General features: G+C 43.4%; 1 protein-coding gene across 5 annotated transcripts in view; it reads left to right on the forward strand.

Moving 5' to 3' along the window:
* Window positions 1-347: 347 nt before the first annotated feature.
* arid1b (AT-rich interactive domain 1B) overlaps window positions 348-20,996 on the forward strand; it is a 174,424-nt gene continuing 153,775 nt past the window's right edge. For 3 of the 5 annotated variants that reach the window (XM_065966073.1, XM_065966075.1, XM_065966074.1), the window contains exon 1: window positions 348-2,363. In XM_065966073.1, the coding sequence (XP_065822145.1) occupies window positions 1,119-2,363 (1,245 nt within the window). In that variant the 5' untranslated portion in view covers window positions 348-1,118. The remainder of the gene's footprint in view (window positions 2,364-20,996) is intronic. The other 2 variants (XM_065966077.1, XM_065966076.1) reach the window with 2 other exon arrangements.

Consider the following 20,996-nt stretch of genomic DNA (forward strand, 5'->3'; position numbering starts at 1 on the left):
CACATGTAATGGTCCTGTAGAATATGCTGTACTTTATGATGTGTGATATTTCAATGGTTTCCCTCTTATTAGTCGAGATGGCTCTTTGTTAAAGGGGAACATTATTCCTTTTCAAACAGAATATAAGTGATAGGAGCGCGTGGCAGGGGGGTGGGGGTGAACTCTGTGGTACAGATATTACAACATCATCGCTGCTATAAAGTGTGATTACATTCTTATTCCGATGGCAACATTATTGCACACAGCTTGTGGTTGCGTGTCCGACTCCTGTCAGAGCTGCAGAGAACTGGCTTGAGCCGAGGGACGGAGAGGGTGGGAAGAGGGAAAATCAGACCTGGATAACTGTGGAAAAGTCCGCGTGGAAAACTTCACATTGGTTGGTGTTTTTGTAGTCTATTTGATGGATCCGTGTGGAGTGTAGGAGAAATGTTCGTGCGTAAAAAAAAAAAAGGAAATGCCCGATTTCCCACGGTTATTGTTTGCTTTAAAAACAATATAGCCTACATTTTGAAATCTTTAGTGGGGTAGTTTAAGGATCGTTGGAGATGCCGTTGTTAAAATAAATATGGTTCAGATGGCAGTTGGGGGGATGAATGATGTGTAAAGATAACGTCACATCAGTGTAGCCTACATTTTTTTTTTTTTAATGGGAAATGAACCTGCAAATCATCGTAAAACACAGTAAGATCGACACACAGCGTGCTTGATGGCTCGCTACTCCAGTCCGGATTTTCCATGTGAGGCACGCCGGAGCCCTGGAGGTGGATAAGCTGGTAGAGCCCGCTCTCTCTCATGCCATGCTGGGCCACAAGGGCTCCGGGAGACGCTGCTACATATTACCGAGAACCGGGATGGAGGAGAGGCGGAGGGGGGAAGGAAAAAAAAAAGTTTCTTTTAAACCTGACAGAGAAACTTTCAACATGAAGCCTCACTGACGCACCGTATCAGCACCACCACAGCAGCACCAGCGCCACAACACAGCTTGCTTTTTCCTCTGAATATATATATATTTTTTCCACCTCGCAGCTTGTGTTTTTCTTTCACTCTCGGGTCTTATTTTCTGCGCGCAAGGCTGGTCGGGGCTTGCTGTCACTGCGCGCTGAGATGTTGGAGTGACCATGGCTGCGCAAGTTGCTTCGGCTCCGACCAGAACTAATAACAAAAATAAGAAATTATCCAGTGGTTTGGGTCCGGAGCTCAATTCGGGGAAATCCGGAGGAGGAGGGACCCTTCAGCGGACTGGACCGATGCTGGGTTCCGGAGATGGGACTCTGAATAATGTAGACCATCATCGCCGAAACGAGCTCAACATGGTTCATTCAACTTCCACGACTCTTAACGCTACGGACGGACACGAGAAGGATGGGAATAACCTCGCGTCCGCCCCGGCTTCGACTAATTCAAACACTTCGATGGAAGCGGGTTTGATCGCGAACCACAAGCTGAAATTTATGGGGAGCGGAGATCCCCCTCAGTCTCAACCGCCGCCTCAGCAGCAGCAGCCGCCGCCGCAATTCGGCCAATTTGCGCCACATCAGCAGCGACAGATCCAAAGTAACAACACCGCCAATAACAACGGCCAGGGGCCCCGTGGGGACAGGGGTATGGATCACCAACACCACGGTGGCAAAGAGAACCTGTTGGGGGGCCAGGGGGAGCCACAGCAGCAGCACATGCCAGGGAAAGGTGAGGGGGAGCTCACCTGTAAACCCGCGGAGAGGATGATGGGCAGCAGGTATGAACACTCCAACTTGGGGCCAATTAGTAACAACTCTGAGTTTAATAACAACTATTACACTCCAAGGCCCTGTTACGATCAACATGGCGGACAGCAACAACAAAGCAGTGGGATAGGGATAACGCACTCCTCGGCACATAACAGCATGGAGAACTCCCACGAAGCTGGGTACCACAACAGCCAGTACAATCAGTACCCAGCGTACCGCGCCGGCTACGGCGGTGGGGCCTACGGGATGATGGGCCCTACAGGGTGCAGGCAACCTGGAAACATGATGATGGGCAGCAACTCCTCGGCGAGTCACGGCAAGTCTCCCATAGGTGCTGCTCCGGGTGGCTTTCAGAGGTTCCCAGGACAGACTCAGCAGCAACAGCAGCTTCCTTCAGGGGCTACCCCGACCCTAAACCAGCTGCTTACGTCTCCAAGCCCTATGATGCGGGGGTATGGGGGTGCGTATCAAGACTACAGCGGCTCTACGGCTCAGCAGCAAGCTGGTATGGGCCTTGGGAAAGGCGTGGGCCCCCAGTATGGAGCAACATCGACCCACGGCTGGGGAGAGCAACAGAGGAACCATCCTCACTCAATGAGTCCAGGAAACGGAGGGCAAGGCCTCGGCAGGTCACAGGTGAGTTTATGGAAACTTCTATGCCAGGCGCTCTCGGGTGTACGTCAGTGAACTTTGGTTACTCAAAGCTGATCCGTCACTCACGATTAGGCCATGTGTTGTGTGTTTGTGTCTTGACAACAAAAACAGACTGTGCGCCTCCGACACGGCCATGTAGTGTTGAATCTTGTGCATTCTACACAAAATGACATGGATTCATATTTTCATACAACACGCCTTTGAACTTGCGCAACTCCGATTTTTGTAAACTTGTTACATCGCTTATTTAAACCTACCGGCCTCAATATGAAAAGGAAGGGAGACATTCCGTATTTTTTAAAGGGCTTTATTATCCAGGCTACTAATGACTCAATTATAATTCATTTATTAAATCGGAGGGTGCATTTACATTTTTATATCCCAATATCCCAGTTGTGCAGCTCTTTTTATTTTTTTATTTTTTTAAAGTTATTTGTCTTTTGTTTAAACCAGTGGATTTAAAAGCTAAATTCAAGCTGGCCGTGTTCACCTCTCTGCCGACGTGGTGTCAGACACGTTGCGAAACGCCCTGTTCAGAGGACGTTCTGTGTTCGCTGCGCTCCTTAAGCAGAAAAAAATCTTCTAAGAATTAAAAAAAAAAAAAAAAAAGGGATTTTAAACCTTCTTTATTACGTTTATTATCTCTTTATGTGTAACTGATTTGAAAACTAACACCGACACCTCGGCCGTTTTAAAGCCTGTTTGTCCGTGTCGGCGCGCTCCGTGTGGAGACTGAACGCTTCTGTGCGCCTCGTTTATTCTCCTGCTGCTCACTCAGAGTTTGAATAGTGGAGGTAAACTGGCTGAAAGCCCTCCGTTCTCCCTGCTCACTGTTGACACCCAGTCTGCCATCTGATTGGCTCCCCGTGGCCCCTCTGGGTAGACTGAACAAAAAAAAAAAAAAAAGTCTTGAAGGGATGCAGTGATGCTGCATTCAGGGCTTATGGGGATACTCCACTCTTGGAGGACATCCAACTTGATAATTGAAGTTTTATGAAGGTTCAGAGAGCTTCTGATAATTATTCGAAGAATTTTCTAACACAGAATATAATTTCAAAACAGTACAGTGTAAGCTTTAAGTGACCAAAGGAAATAGATAATGTGTTTTTTATTTTATTTTATTTTAAGATTTTAATTTTGGTCATATTAGTTTAAAATTTACATTTTTTTACAAAAGTTTGCAAAAATGTCATACACAGTTTTTTATAATAGTGATGATTATTTAATAAATCTCTTAAAATGAAGCCAACATTTAAAAAATATATATTTTAAGTTTTAAGTTTTACACAAAAACCCCTGCAGACTGACCTGTGCTGGACATTGCTCCTGCTGCGGTTTGAACGCTACACCTGAGGACAGCGCAGTGGACACAGTTAAGGGACAGAACAGAAGTGTTACTAATTGTTCAAGTCATTATTTTTCTCTGTTTTTGGGACCCCTACTCAACGATCTCTGTGTGTCCCTCGACCCTGAGCTGAAACACTGATGTGTCAAGAGAGTGTACACCTGCAGCCAGGGGAGAAAGTATCTGTCAGTTCAGAACATTTCCCCAAAACTTAAACAGTATTTCATCAGAAGAGATATTATTCTGTGCCTGTTTTTGCTGCTTTGAATTTTCTCGCACTGCTGGATGGCACATCTGGATGACTCTAGGGCAAGGTGGTTCAGCACATATACTGTGTGCCTCTCATGAAACAAAAGCACTTCATTAGCCTGCATTGTTTCAATCAAAGGCAATTTGCGTTGGATGCTGGGGAAATGGAGTGAACGTTTTAGCGTAGGAGGGTTTGCTGTGGCATTGATTGTATCAAAATTATTCACTGATAAAATGGTCACTAGAAACGTAAAGAAATGTCACTCTTTTCCGCAGTTATTTTAACTGATGATGTGCAGACTGAGTGATAAAATATACTGAATACAATTAACAGCATATCAGTCCCAACATACAGTTACATGATCCAGATTATACAACTCATATTCAGCTTTGTAGTGCAGATGATTTAAATAACCAGCCATCACCAAATATAAAGCACAATTTTTTTCCCCAGTGTTTTAGACTTTTGGAGTAAGGGCATGTGCTGCCATGTTTTTTCTCGACTGTATCAACATTTCAGCAGCAGTATATTCACGCTACAAAAGTCCTATGTTTAATTCATATTGAAGCGGCAGCGCGGCTCTCCTGTGCACTGACAGGCTGTGTGAGAAAGGCGAGCGGTGTAGTGCATAATACTGCTTCCAAATTGGCCCCGTGATATGACTGCGCTTCACTTCAGAGTGTGTTTGGTCGGAGCACGCCTCTGTCACCTGTTGGCACAGTTTCTCCTCTTTCAAATTCAATTTCCCTCCCCACTGCCTCTCTTCAGGCGCGCACTGTGAGCGAAACGAGTGCACCTCATTTACACCGCTGTCTCCCCCCCTCACACTCACTTGTCTGGCCACTCACCAGAATAAAGACAGTGTATGTGTATGTGCGAGTGTGAGCGTGTGTGCGCTTTGGTGAGATTATTTAGCGGTGTGCATTAAGTCTGCCCTCTTGTTAAAATTGACATTGTCCGAGTTTTTTAAATTACTATGGCCTCTTTCACTGAGGAACATAGAAAAGATAATCAGCGTTCACTTTGTGACTGAATGTTTGTCTGCACATCTACTGCTTTAAATCCAGGCTGCTCTGGCTTAGTGTGCAGAGTAGTGTTTCCTTGCTTATATACGCTGTATACGCTGTGTACCCAAATCAGTTACAACATATGTGCTATCATAATGACTTATTTAGTCTTACAGAAATGAAGCAGCATTTTCTGTACATACACAAACTCTATGTGTAACCAAGATCTGCCTGTTATCCACTAACCAGAACACATACAACAGAGAACAATAAAAGTAATTAGTATAGATAATAATGAGGGCCTAGAAAGTTGGAAACTGCTCAGATAATTACAGCAGCAACTCATTTAAAATCTGACCTAATAAAACAAGAATGAATGGATTTTTACTGTTTCAACTAATTTATCAGCATTATGCTCAGTGTTTGCCTTTGTTTTTTTGTTTTTGTATTCTTTACAAATGAAATCAAGGCTCAGTAGTTCTACATATCAAAGACCAGACCAAGTCCCATCCTTGGTAATGTGCTTACCTTGAAACGATTCCTGCTCGCAGTGCTCTCCAGTGCATACTGTTTACATTTCTCTCTTATGAATTATTAGTGTGATACGAACAAAGACTTTATAATAGGAGTAATGCATCAATGTCACATTGTATTATGCGGCTATCTCAGGGAGCCTTGTGCATAGTGATGGGCTTGACTGTGGCTGCTGGAATTTAATTTATGGTTCATGTTCTGCATCGGACGGACAGCCCATGGGGTCTGGTCAGGAAATGGGCACCCAGGTGTGTATGTGTGTGGGTGCTTATTTTTTATTCTAGGGTGTGTGTCTTTATGTTCTATGTCCTTGAGTGTGCATCTCATCTCTTGCTGTTTCCCTGTTTAGCCCTTTCGTCAGCAGTAAGCAGTCCAACCTCAAACCCCCCCAATCCCTCTGCCAATGTTTCCCTCTACCTCCATTTCTCACCCTCACCCGTCACACGTTTGTTTATGTTGTTTTGTTTACATCTCTGTCTTGGCCGGGCAGCGCAGCACTGATTAGCAACACCAGAGTGAAATTTTAATTTGCTCTGTTGCATCCGATAAGGGCCCCGCGCAGCATTTTTCATCTTCTTGGATGAGACACAGAGCCTTCTTAGGTAATTGGCAGGCCGGGGTTATCCCTGGTCTACATGCGGTTTCAACAAAACGCCAATTAATTCTGATTTTTAAAAATAATGCCAATAAAAGATAATAAAAATAGTCCATTTGCATCACTGGACATAAGCCCATGTATTATTAGCTATGTATAAAAATAATTGTAGTTTTTCTCACTGGCCTCACAACAGCCCCTGGAGTCAAAGGTTGATGTGTAAATGCCCTGAAGAAAGGATTTAATTACTGCAAGCGGGGTTGCTTTGGTGTCAGCTGTTTTTTCCGGCTCTGTCTTATCCGAACAGCCGGTGTCAGGAGGGAGCAGAGAAATCAAAACCAAAGCATTTTTTGGGGAAGAAAGTTAATCGTGCTTTTGGGAGAATTTAGTTTTTCCATGTGGACCCAGAAGTCTGAGGCTTTCGGATTTGATTTGATAGTCATGTTAGAATTCAATTGCAACCTTATTTAGTCTGTCTCAGCAGTTGTGTACTGAATTCATGATGACCATGTTTGAAATCTAATGCGGTTCTCTGGCATTCTGGGATTTGTAGGATTTATCACAGGTGTGATATGGGAGTAAATAAAACTATACATAGGCTATGGAAACAGAACCTTTGTGTCTGTGTGTCAGGTAGCAATTGACTTTATAGTGATAATTCTTTTCAAAGTTAAGAAAACTGACACACCTGTGTTCCGTAAGCTGTCCTTTTATCAGCTGAGGGAAGATCAAAACCAGGCATGTTTAATTTGTTACTACTACCACCAAGAGCTATGCAGCCTGGAGTGCCGATAGCCTAGCAGATAGCCTAGCGTCCCATGTGCGGAGGCTTTGGTACTCGTCTCAGTGGCTGTGGGTTTGGGTCTGACCTCGGTCCCCTTTGCTGCATGTCGTCTCGCTCTCTCTTCTTCCGGCATTTCCTGTCTCTGAATAAATGAGCTACTCAAAAAAAGTAGTAGTGGGGGAATAAGTACTCATCCAAAAAAAAAAAGTTCATATCAGAGATAATAAATACAAACAAATCTTACAGTACCATAACATAAGGTCGTATACTCATTGTGTTGATTGAGCTGTTTCAGAATTATGACTGGATTATGATAAATGAAGCAAAACTGTGTTCACTTGTTGCAGCGTCTAAATGTAGATCTGATACTAACTATACTGCTGGTACTTCTATTTAACATATTAGTTGTGCTTTGTGTGAAAATCTGGTTCTTGCTAGTAACAAAAGCTGCCATTTAATGCACTGAAAAGTGTAAAAGTATCTGGAAATGCATATGTAAAGTCTTGGGGCCGGTCAAAAAAAAAAAGGAACAAATGTCTGCTTCGTCCATTTTAGTCCCTGGTCTAAGCAGTGCTGCTGCAACTAACAATCATTTTCATTATCATTCAGTCTGTTTATTTATTCCAAAACAAAGCAATACAATGTTTAGTATATAGAATGTTAATAAAAAGAAGGTGAAATTAGGTTCCTCACAATTTCAAAAGCTCAAAGTGACAAATTGATATGACTTCACAAGTCAAACTAAGAGTCCAAACCCCCAAAACTCAGGTTTTCTGTCTTGAATTATGAAGAAAAGCAGTAAATTCTCATTGTTATAACCTGAAACCAACTGGTATTTGACAGTTTCTGAATTAAAAAATGACCTAAAAAATATATTTTTAACAGTTTGAATATTGTTTTTGTTTATTTAAATAATCAATTATCTTGTGTCAGTTCTGCTGAAGACTAAAAACAGGGAAAAGCTCTGGTCGGTATTATTATACTCTGGCTATCCATCTTAACTTCCTCATTGCACGTTAAACATATTTATTAGGAAAATGTTTTCTTCATCATTATTTATCTACCTACAGAAACATGCTCCTATTGATATTTATTACATTTTTTTGTCGTCCCCTGAAACAGTCTACAGGCAAGTGTAATGTCATCAGCTTCAGGTGTATTTTGCTGATGATTGAGTGAATTTTAAATCATCTATATTCTATTCCAATAGGTCACGATTTGCATAAGCCTGCTTGCATTGAGACTGAGCTGATGTCTCCTCTGTTCAAACAGAGACAGAGGGAGTATAGTAGCGCCAGAGATGTAGAAATGTAGGCGATATTTGAAGTGAGTCACATGGAGGGCTGCTGACTTCTGAGGAATGGGCCCGGCCGAGTTCACAGAGACCGGGAAAGAGAGAGAGAGAGAGAGAGAGAGAGAGAGAGAGAGAGAGAGAGAATCAGTATCTGAACTCTGGCAAATGTCAGCATAGTTAAAATCCTCTCTCTCTGGATCTCACCCCGCTTCAGCTCTGTGAACGATGCAAGGAAAAAGATGTATTTACGAGTCGCTGGCTTCACACACACACACACACACACACACACACACACACACACACACAAATATATCAGTTTTTTTTTTCTCTCGGTAGTGTGTGTCTGTGTTTGTGTGTAGCTGGCAGGGTGCCAGGTCTCAAGGCAGTGGGTGCTGTGGTGGCACCCCACACCTCCCCTCACCAGCCTTCCACCGCCACCACCCTGACCTTCACATATGGTAATTAGCCACGTGGAGCTGCTGAATGGAGGGACCCCCCTCCTTCCCCCTTATCCCTGAGGAGGGGGGATTTTCATTTTTTTTCTTTTGCTTCTTCTCTTTTTCCTTTCTTTCTTTTTTTTTTTCATTCTTATTTCCTGTTAATCCATATTTATTATCTTGTCTCTTTTATTGCGTTTTTAGTTTAGTCTTTTTTTTGTCCGTCTCGTTTTTCTAATATTTTGTTCTTTTTCTACTTCGTCTTTCTTACTCGTGTAATGTGCAGCATGCAACTAATTGATATACTTATTAAACAGATGGTCCCCCTTACTATACATTTTAGTTCCACTTTCTCAGTCATCGCCTTTTGTTCTTGCTGTGTTTGCTCCATAAATATACTCTGCTCTTTTATCTGCCTCGTGTCCCTGGCTCTCAGTAGCTGGCTCGGTCTCCCATGGGACCTGCAGTCAGTTCAGAGGTATTTAGACAGCCAGCACATCCTATCGAATATTTATACACTATACTGAATAGATCTGTGGGCCCCTGTGAAACATTGTCCTGCTTATAGTTTTTTCTAGCTCCTCTCCTCTCCTCTCTGGACCCAGTAAAGGAGTAAATGATAAAAAAAATGTAACAATGGGTCAGTCACGGTTAAAATGAGTAATTTTCTGATTGCAGTAATAAATGAAAATTCAAAGAGTCAGCCCGGCATTTTTTAAGATCCAACACAACTCTGCATCACCTTGCTCTTTGTGTAATAAAAGTAATGGTTTGATTTTTGTGCTGATCAAAGAATGGGAAAAGATAATTGACTGATTATCCGGGGAGGCTTTTTTAACACTGTAAAAAAGAAGATTGTCGCGTAAAATCTTTAATACTGTTTGACTTTCTTTTACCTTGAACTGACTGAAAGAAGTTATCTAAGTTGTAGATTTGAAACAGTTTTCGGGGCGGAGATTCCAAGCACAGAATTGTGTTTTTTAAATCAGACTAACTTTGTAAATGTTCGGCTCAGAAGCATATTTCATAAAAACTTTGTGGACTCAGGTGGAAATGTTTGAGGCTTTAGTATCTTTTCTCACTGATTTTCTTTTTTTAAATGTTACTGGGGATTATGCATGTTTACCCAGAAGGCTATCCATTTATTATGCTTGTATGTATGTCTCTGTGTTCATATATGAATTTCCAATTCCTCCCATATTCTCTTCTTACCAGTCTGTGAGCAAATCATCATCTACATCTCGTCATCTACGTCATCCATCATTTTACACTTCAAAGCATCTGCACTCTTCTCTGTTTCTAGAATGTACACTCTGCTCTCCAGTCGCACGTCTCTCTGTTTGGTTTGAGTTGATCCTAATCAGCGCTGGCACGATGGGAGCATTTAGCTCAGCTGAAAGAAAAATTCAAAAAACCCAAACAGCACCAGCAAGGCGCTGTCTGTCGTCTGTGAAGCACAGAGGGACAAAAATAGAAAAACAACGGGACACGGACAACACCACAGCTTTCACTTGATGAGTTGTGTCTGTTTCTGTCATTTGTTTCTATTTCTCTAAGAGCTCCACTTTCTTCCTTTGGTTACACACACATACATACACGCACATATACAACAATGTTTGCGTGTGTGTGGCAGAGCTGAAGTGTGGATATGTCAGTGATTTATAGACACCGGTCACAACAGGACACTGGTGGTCACTCCTGGCTGAACACTGGTCAATTTAGATCAGCTTTATCTCAGCAATTTTTGGACTTTCTTCACACCACATTCTCATCCAAACACATATGCACAGTGGACAAACACACACACACACACACATGCATATTTGGCACTGCTTATTTGAGATACTATATGTGGGAGAGGATGTTATTTTAGAAATATGTGAGTTAAGTGTTGCAGTGGGTGTGAAGAAGAGATTTTTTATCTTGTTATTTCTCTCTTTTCCTTGCATTGTATACATATGGATAGATGTCTGAGCCAGACTTGTGTTCACCCTCCAGCTTTTGACACAGACCGGATGACCTGGATTAGATGTCAATAACACAACTGAACTTTATTTTAGAGTTTAAACGTCTTATTTCCTTAAATATTATAATTCCTCCAAAGCATATCAATACTGTTCATGATGTTTGCTGATGTTTGTGTGTGTGTGTGTGTGTGCGTGTCTGTGTGTGTGAGTTAAGAGCAGGCCTGAGTACGCGTCTCCCTGCTCAATGAACATCCATAGTTACTGTTGGCTAAACATGCAAAGGTTACTGTAATGTCAGACACATACCAGAGGGGAGTGTGGAATACCACATTAACATAATCCATAGACAAGTGTCCCATTTACAAACATTGGCGTGCCGGGCCGATCGCCACAGGAGCACATGACTTCTCCTTCTGCTGCGCTGCACGGGACTGAAGGGGGGAACTGCAACACAATGGCACTTCTCTGACCGAAAGAGGAAATAACCCAGGAAAATGACCAGGTGTCACATTTAAGGCGGGACAAATTGTGATGCCTGAGCGGGAGAACTTTCCTCTGCTCCACCTTAGGCAAAGACGGACAGCTTACATTGCTCACAGTTATGTGAGGATGGTGTTGTCGTGTCTGACCTGCTGCCCCCTGGGTATATGTTTCATCTGTCTGTTGTCTGCTCTGATGTCTTCTAATAATGCCTTTGGTAGAGGAGAGATTGGGCTGTGATTTTGCTCAAAATTCCAATTCAGCCCCACTATATGGATTGGGAGAATCCCTTTCCTGGTCTTTTTATGAAGAGAATATTCACAAACTTATTTAAATATCATGCATTTTCTAATGCGATAGATACTCTTTTTTTTTTAAAGCAATTAATCTCCTTCTTGTTAGACTTATTACAAATAAGTAATACAAAGCAACAGCTGCATGATGATATTTATAGCATTCGGTGTTAATGAGATGTTTTATAGTAGTCCAGGCGGCTAACTCGTGCCCTCTCACCCGCTAGGCAGGTGTGTGTGTGCTGCCTGTTTGAGTGATTGCAGTGATAATTATGTGTGCATAAGCCGCAGAAGAATCTCTCACAGCATTCTAAGAAATACTGTTTTATATTTACAGCTCAGTTTGACTGTGGGAGTCTGTGCTCTCAGCCATCCATTGTTTCACTCGCATAACGGGTATTTTAATTAGTCTGTCTTTGGAAATTCTCCGCGTGTGATGTGGTTTGCATTGGACACTGCAGACTCTCACAGTTCTATGACACATTTCTCAACTTTTATGTTTTTTTTTTTTTTTTTTTACAAACTGGCTACATTCCAAAAAGCAGCGTCATGTGTGGAAACTTACGCTACTTCACATTTTCTTCTCTGTATTTTAAAACATAAACAAAAACAACATCCATCTCTACCCTCTCTCTGCTGCCCCCCCCCCCCCCCCCAGTCATTTCCAAGTCTCTTTCTGTCTTTTAGATGCAGGTTGTGGGTGACCTTGGCTAGTGACTACAGTGCCTACTCATTAAGTAGTAAAGATGAATGGTTCCATTATAGCAGGGGAAAAAAACGAGCCGGGCCAATTAGTGGTAATTAACAGCGGCGAGGGCGAAGCGCTCTGGAGGGCACCCTGACCCAACTCTGGAGGGGGCAGAGGGGAACAGTGGGCTGAGTGTTTGGTCCACATTTAGGTATATATATGCAGGAAATTGTGCATTATAGGTGTCTGTATTGATGTTATGTAAAGGCTGTCTATACTGTGGTTTTTAAATCAGTATGTATGTGTAATAAATATGGATGTTCCTTGCGACTAATTTCCCTGAACAGAAATTTCAAATCGAACTTTTGACTACTCTCGAAGCAAGAAAACACTCAGAAGACAGAATTAATTGAACACAATTTATCAACTAGGCTAAACAATGTCCAAAAACTAAATTGCGTGCAGCCTATTTAGTTGTTATTTGAAACAGTCCATCACATTCTTTGATAACAAAACAGACGCCTGGAAAACAATGATGTTTTAGATGCAGATGAAATATGTGACACTTTAGGATGTGCATTACTCTGCCGGTATGAGTTATTAAGTTGGTTTGCAGAGTGTGCAAACCATTAGCAGTGCTGGCATCAACAGCCATTGGTCCTCCTTGTAGGTTAACCCTCCACATGCCTTTGCTGAATGTGGTTACACATCGCTCAAGTCAAGTGGTTAAATGCCATTTTGACCTGACACAGCCTACATGCACGATGCCATCCGTCCACTGTGCTGGTTAACATCCAGGCAGTAGAGCAGGGAGAGCATGCCCACTTACTGTAACTACAGCCCTGGCTAGGTTATGGGTTTCTTCATTACAGCTTAGATGCAACATTTAACCAGCATTGTGGGCCTTTATTAATAAAAATGACTTGCAAAGATGACACTGTTTAAACATTTAGTCGACTAATTGTGCACTTCACTTGTAAAAAACGTAATGGGAATGTGCTAATGTGTGAATATGAGTTTTAAACTTACAAGTGGGTGTTTATGAGATGTTTAAGGTTTGCGGGTGTGGGTGTTTATTACATTAAATCTGTAGGTGTGCATACTTGCAGACATCCCTGCATGCTGACAGATGGGAAAATCACAGGGGCATTCAGAACGTTTGAGTATTTAGAGGCGACCGGGGTCAACAGCCGGCAACACCTCATTTCGACTTTTGACTCCTGATGTGATGTCACTCCCCCTCCCATAGTCCTTAGCTGTGGCCTGGGAGCTCGTTAGGCAAAAGGTCTGAGCATAAAAAGGCCCTGAAATGCCAAACCAATATACCATCCGCACTAATGAACATTTTCTGATGATTTTAGTTCTTAATTGGGGGATTTTTTTTGTGCTGATTAGCAGTATTTTAACACCTCAGCATCAAGGAGAAATTCAAGGTTGTTTCATAGAGAGACTCTCTTCCTCTCCTTCTGTCTCTCTCCTTTCTCAGTGGCTGCACTTGATTTATTCACCCCGCCTACCTCCCGTTTTTATCAGTTCTTTGGCGAAATTGTCACAGCCGTGTAATCCTTTGGGTGCCACTAGCTGGGGGGACTTGCACATGAGAGTGCACACTGAGAGAGACGGTTGTATGTTGGTTACATTGCGCATTTACAACAGGTAGACGTGGGTCTTGTGTCCAACATGCACATCCTGGCAAGTGGATAAAGCACTGCTCGATATAACAGGGAGTAAGGCTGTGTTGTCACTTTAACAGACATGCTAGAGTTGGCAGTTAGTGAGAAAGAGCATTTGGTGACGCTGGAGATTTTTTAGATTTTTAAGGTATTTTGTAAAGTGCTGGCAAAGTGCTTCTTTCAGGGCCCCTGAAATTGCAATGCCTGGTAAATGGATGGTTTGAGGAGTATACAATGTATTAGAAGTCAATTGTGCATGGGAGGGCCTATTTTCCATATCGCTAGCTGAACAAGTGTGTTGCTGTGTGTGGATGTCTGTGGGTATGTGTGTGTCGCTGTTGCGTCCCTGCTTCTGTGGCACACACACATTACCACTGTACAAGCCCCCCCCCTCCATCTATTCCCCTGTTGCTTCATGTGTCTCGGCTCCATCACGTGCAGGTTTGTCTGTATGATGGAGTTTGGGGGGGGGGGGGGTTACACTGTGGGGGCAGCAACGTACATCAGAAACCATTACCCATAATGGCCTCTTTCCCCACACCGAGCATATCAATTCCCTTTTGCTCTTCTGACATTTATTTTATGACTGCTTACATATCAAATATTTAAATAAACAGAATCGGGGGCTCTGGCTGAGGTTTGCCCGGGGGTGACAGGGGGGAGTTGCGGCGAAGGGGAAAAAACTGGATGTATGATGACATTCATTTCCGAAACGAGGAAAGAAAATAAAACAGTGTCAGGTGGAGGGTTGGTAGTGGTGAAGAGAGGGAGGGAAGGCGGCGGCGGCGGCGGAGAGGAAAGGGGGAGAAAAATGCTTCGCTTGGCTCCGATCAAAGCAGGCGGAGGAGGACGGTGTGTTGTTTCGCTTACGCCTGGCAGCAGCAGTGACAGACGTTTGTGGATGCACAAGTGTATATGGTTGCAATGTTTGTGTGTGTGTGTGTGCGCACATTGTGGCACTCATCCGTCAGCATTTTCTGGGGACTCGAGAGGACGTGGGAGAAGGCCCTCGTGGCTCGTCAAAAAAAAGCAGCCCGACGTAGTGAGAAATATCAATTGCGCGGCAACCGCCGAGCAGATCAGAGCAAGACGCAAATAACAAAGGGGGAAAAACAACAACAGGTACAGAAACAAAGTGTAAAGCAGCAGTGTTGAAGGGAAGAAAGGACAAAGGAAATGAGTGAAGGTGAGGGGAAGAAAGATTTATCTCTTTTGTCCTCAGGAGAGGAAAGATGGAGAGAAGGCGGGCAAAGAGTGTGAAGGGGAGAGGTAGAGAATGAAGGGGATGAAGAAAGGTGTATATATATGTAGAGAGAGAAAGTGGTCCTGGGGTGCAGGCGGCCAGTCTTGTGCTGGCTGGCGTCGGTGGGAGGCCCATTACTGTCAAGCTAATCTTAAAATAATTAATTGCGAAGTCGACGCTTTTTAAAGAGTATTGTAATTGAATCCTAAATTAGGCTTGGGAAAGGGGACGCGTCCTGCTTTGCTGCAAGTCTGTTCCCATTCTCAGCTCATACACACACACACAAACACACACACACACACACACACACACACACACACACACACACACACACACAACAGTGGATTGTGCACACAGTCTTGTAGAAGGGAAAAAAAAGACAACAGGCGAAGGAAATGCTAATGAAATGCATATTTGGGGAGAAAGGGGCCATCTATAATTTAGCTGTGCTCTTTGAATGTGAATGATGTGTGTGCAAGCGCTGTGATTTATTTTTGTTGTGCAGAGGGATAATTCTGTCAGAGTAGGCTTTTATTCTTGTAAACAAATGTGAGGAAAAGAGCAGAATAAAAGTGGAGTAATAAAGTAAACAGAATGGTATGAATACATTTAGCTACTGGCATGAATAATTTGTTTAGGGGATGGAGGGGCTTGATGAAGGAGAGATGACAGATATGAGCGCCGTAATCTTGCCTGATGAAATTTTAGGTCAGCCTTCGATTCACTATTTCCTGGTACCTACTTTCATTTTACGAGGGAATTGTTTTTGTCATACATGAGTGTTGCTGTGTGTTTTTCTGCTTTCCGACTGCCGCACACGTATGTAGAGTGTAGCCTGCACAGACAGTTGCACACACCCAACATGCACCTTATAACCCCTCAGGTCCTCTAAGGCCCTTTTTGTTAGAGCCTCAGCCCTGAGGCTCTGCCTAAAATGAGCAGCTCAATGTGCTTTCACTTACACACACTGCTGCCCACATGGCTCCTCTTAGATGACCCCTGCAAAACTATAGGCTATAGAACTCTCTGGATCAAAGCTCTGGGAAAAGGGTCTGCCCTTCATAAACGTCGGCCCTGCTCCATAACTCTGGCAGGAGCCGGGGAAGAAAGATGGTACAGGGTGCGAGGTCAGGCAGACAGCTCTGTGAGGCAATAATGGAAACTAAGCAGTTAACAGATTAAAACCTAAACAGCACAGAGGGAAGTCTGCTTTATTATTGATAAACATGTTTGTGTGAGTACAAATGGCTTTTTTATTTTATTTGATATGCTTGGTGATGACACACAGAGATTTATGGATTAAATATATAAAGGAGTTGCAGTCAGTCAAGTATTTTCGGTTATGCTTCACTGTGACTCAATCTCACCTCCACAAACACACAAGAACCAGTCTAACCACTCTGTCAACATGTTGGCCCTTGCTGCTTTTCACCCTTAAGCACCCGGTTGTACACTTCAGGTTCAGCTTCATTATTATGTGCATTATAGTCCTTGTCAGAACTGAAACACAATGATCTTCAACGCTGCGTGGCAAAACAATCAGGCTGCATCTGTATGACAAATCAAACGTTCCTCATGCTGTTTTCCAAATGTTTGAAACCTATTCAACTCCTATTTGGCCGAGATCTGACAGCTATAAACTTGGCCAAGAACATCCCATTTTCTCCTGGCCGACTGGGATGAATTACAGCAGAGAGGACAATATTGTGGTCTAGCTGAGCATGCCTGACTCCTCTGTCTCTGTGATCCCTCTATCAATAAGGAACACAGGCCTGTCAGAAGGCCTGCCAACTGTCTGGCTGTCCACGCAGTCTGCTCTCTACACAACATCTGGACACAGATGGTACTCACTCTTCACACACTCACACACATACACACAAAATACTTATACACTTGTTTTACTGACACTGGCAGACATTCACACGCATGCTGTGCAATTTCAGTTCGTTAATTTAGTGTGTGTTTATCCATACATCCACATTCATGCACCCCACCACCCCACCACCCCCTCCCTGGCATTTTATCAGTTTCTTTTAACCTGTTTGTGTTTGAACTCCTGACAGTTCTCATCATCAGAATATCGCAACTCATACAATGTAAGCCTCAATCCCATTGTGATCCACGTGCTAACAAGTCCTTTTGTTCATCATGAAGTTATTAAAAACGATCTCAAACTAATAGAGCGGAATGCAGAGCATGTGTCAGACGCCACTGGCAACTCATTGTGTAGAGATCAGAGCGTCTGGGGCAGTTTATTCGTTTGTCAAGTGCAGACATTAATTGCTTAAACAGTCATCATATATACTTGAGTGGCCATAAATATACCGGGGTGGGTCACTCATTTATAGTCTATGCTCAGATGCCATTCTTCTCCTCTATTTACTGCAACCTTCCTAAATACACATGTGTTAGGGAGAAGGAGACAGCAAGCTGGTGCGTGAGTGATCCAGACTTCCGTTGCTCATTCCGATGTGCCAGTCTGTGCAAAACGGCAAACGTTTGCTGTGTAACATATATGTGCATTGCAAACGTTGTTTATTTGTGCCTGATTCTCCTGCATTATGAGTGCCAGACTTGCTGGAATATATTATTTCTGTGCACTCCACGCAATCCTGCACGGAAATTCAGGCTCTGGGTAACCATGAAAACATCGCCATGTTAGTGAATATATAGAATAAATACTGAAAGACACACACACACATCTTGCATCACAGAATTGGACACATGGTGAAGTCTGTGTGTTGCAGCCAAAGGATCTGCTGCCTCTCATGGGAAATAAGCCCATCCCTTTAATATGTCTGGCCTTTAATAAAAACCTGAACATAAAGGTTGGTTAAGGTTCAGTGTGTAGAACAAGTCATGATCAGGGCGCTTATTCTGGCTTTATAGACAGAACGTATAGATTGTATGTTTTTGTCATGTATAGTATCAACTGCTGATTTCATTTCCAATATAGTAAAAGCCTACGAGGCTGTTGAACTCTGAGATGAAAATCAGGAGCGAACAACCAAAGGCTCTGATACGATACAGGAGATATATAAAGTTGTTTTCCGTTATTATATATACAGATCTAATTAAGGCTCTTTAATTGCAAATATCACTTGTTTTTCTTAGTCATATGCTTTTTAAATGCTCTTGCACAGTCGGTGTACTGTATACATACCGAGTGGCCCCAGATCCTATAATAGGAGTGAAAGGTGGAGTCAAGTGTGAGTCAGAGGTGAGTGTGTAGAGTCAGACCATGCGTCAGGGCTCCCACAGGCCCGTAGCTTCTCATTGATCGACCCCAGCTCCCCTCACCCCATTTTCCCAGCTAGCCTTAGTGATTGATTCCCAGTCAGGGCCCTGGAGATGTGAGGCCTGGCCTGGGCTCACAGAGCCCGGGGGCCTCCCAGAGGGTGACCTGGTGGAGCTGCGGGTGGAGGGTAGCCAATTTCCAGGGCCTCTCACCCAGGTCGAGGAGCCCATTTCTGGGAAAGCCTTCACAGCAGGGTGGAAGAGTGGAGCCTCACATTCATTACGGGAGAAAATTAAGGCCACGTCTGCTGCTGTGACCGCTGTATAGTGGTGTGGGGAAAAACCAGATGGGGTGTGTGTTTGAGTGTATTCATACGAAAGGTGAAGGGGTTAAGAGATATTTGTGTGCAGGGGTTTGTGGGGAGAGAATGCTACCTTGACATGCTATTACACAATTTGCCATGGACACACACACACACACACACACACACACACACACACACACACACACACACACACACACACACACACACACACACACAATAACACACCCTGTTCTATTACTACTGAAAACTGGAAATATATTCCCTGACTCCACTTACAATGTTCAAGCCTCTAACCTAAGGTGTTTCCTCCACTCTGACGACCTCTGCAGCCGGTCCTTGAGCGAGCCCCTCTCCATGTCAGTCTCTGACAGTAGACTGACATGGAGTAAAGTGGGGAGGGGGAAAAAATTTATATAGAAATCTATTTTTTCTAATTAACTTTGCAAATTTCCCGCTGAGCTATCAGACGTTGGGGCCTCGTGTGTCGTGCCGAGTCCTATAATGAAATCAATTTGGTTCAAATTGTTTCAGGTGACTTTTAATGAGTATCTAATATCCGCCTGAGGTAGGAAGGTCAGGATATCTGTTTGTTATTTGTGTTTTTTTTCATTTTTTATTTAAGTGATGGATTGCCCGCAGGAGAAATATGGATGGTTCCACCCCGGAGGACTGGGCAGTGCTCCAAAACAAACAGCCTGGATGTAAATTCTTGTTTTTTAGTAGGGAGCCTCTTTAACTGCACCACGGGTGTGACCTAGTTTAAAAACATGCTTTTTATAGATGCAATGCTGTATTTTTTGAATTTTTGAATTCATTCCTCAATGAAAGACATTGTCATTGGAAAAGTACAGCTGTGATTCAGCAGCAGCAAACCGAACCAAGCAGGAAAAGTATAATAGTGTAATAACGGGGGTGCATATTGTGGTCTTGCTTTAAATGGAGCTCTCGCATTCATAATTTACTCCTCTACCTCTCTTTCAATGGCCAGCCTCCGAGCCTGAGGAGCTCGTTAAGCTTTGCCTTACCGGGGAAGACTAATGGATGGCAGAGAAAGCCCCCTCAGGACCCTTTAGCATCGTTTCTGTTGGTCTGCTCGCTTAGTATTCACTTATGTATTTTCACCCTACTCTGAGCACAATATCATGAATAACCATTGCTAATTCATAAACACACTCGGCGATACGGGACCTCGTTCATAATTATCCGAGCTGTAGAAAACGCAGTTCCTCTCCAATACCATTCCATTAGCAGGGGTGGTGATTTCCTTGAATAAGGGGAGAATCTAGCCTGCATTTTTAATACCGGCATTTCAGCTCTAGGAGATGAGGGAAGCAAAAGGGCAGCATATTTACTAAAATAGCCTGTTCCTTCTTATAGGGGCAGATGGAGTTATTGTTATTTTCCTCCTCCCCTGCCCCTTTTTGTTCTTTCTTTCTTTCTTTCATTTGGTTGTGTAACAGCGTCTCTCCATGGGGTTCTGCGGACTGGGGAAGTTAGAGAGGAGCGCATTCCTCTCGTTCCACCACAGCCCTTAGATGAAATGGGGTTTGTTCAGCGGCCCTCTGCTGTCCCAGTGTCACGGCATGACTGTGAGGGACATGAAAAGACTGATAATGTTGCAAAGCTCTCACTCTTCTACATTAGTAACAGATTCTATGGAAAGAGGCAAGCAGCGCTGCAAGAGGTGCAGTCACCATTTCCTGAAAGCATTTCATTTGCATTGGTTTCGTAGCAATAGCTGAACCACACCGTCTTACATATAGAAGCTTTTCACAGGATTCTCTTCCCCCCCCAGTGAGAAACTTTTTCAAGAGGAAACATTGCCGATTTGTAGCAAAGTTGGTGTAAAGGTTTAGGCACCCATGTTCAGCACATGAACATACTGTGAACGTGTTAACAAGTGGAGAATGAGGAATTCTGATCTTTGACCAAACTTGAAAAAAAACACTACAAAATATTGCCTGGTCAAAGCGTTTTGCTCTAAGTGGAGTCTGTTTATGTTTATTACTTTTTTGTCCACTACTTGTTATAGAGGGGGAATCAGCCTGGGAACACTGAATCCTTGCTGGAGATTTGACGAGCAAATATGTGAACTGTGTTCTTCCACACGCGTTTCCTCTTCTGTTTGCCGATGACTGCATTTTATTTGTTTTCATTCGCTAATGGTGTGTCGCAGACATGTCAGCCGCATCTCATTTTGTCATTGAGGTTTTTTTTTTCCTTTTCTTTCTCTCCCTGTCGCTTCTTTAGCTCTCAGTCTTGGCGAGGGAAAAGGGCTCCGGTGACCCCACGACCCCAATCTCACTTGAGACAGATGAAGCAGCCTCTCTCCTCACTCTCCCCCTCCCTTGTTCTGTTCCATTCCCCTCCTCTCCTCCCTTAATGACGTCTTTGTGCTGGCCGTGACGAACCACATGCTCGACAACTTTTTACGGAGGGGCTTTGGCAGGGCTGTTATGTTT

This window comes from Labrus bergylta, chromosome 18 (genome assembly GCF_963930695.1).
Source record: "Labrus bergylta chromosome 18, fLabBer1.1, whole genome shotgun sequence".
Taxonomy (NCBI): domain Eukaryota; kingdom Metazoa; phylum Chordata; class Actinopteri; order Labriformes; family Labridae; genus Labrus; species Labrus bergylta.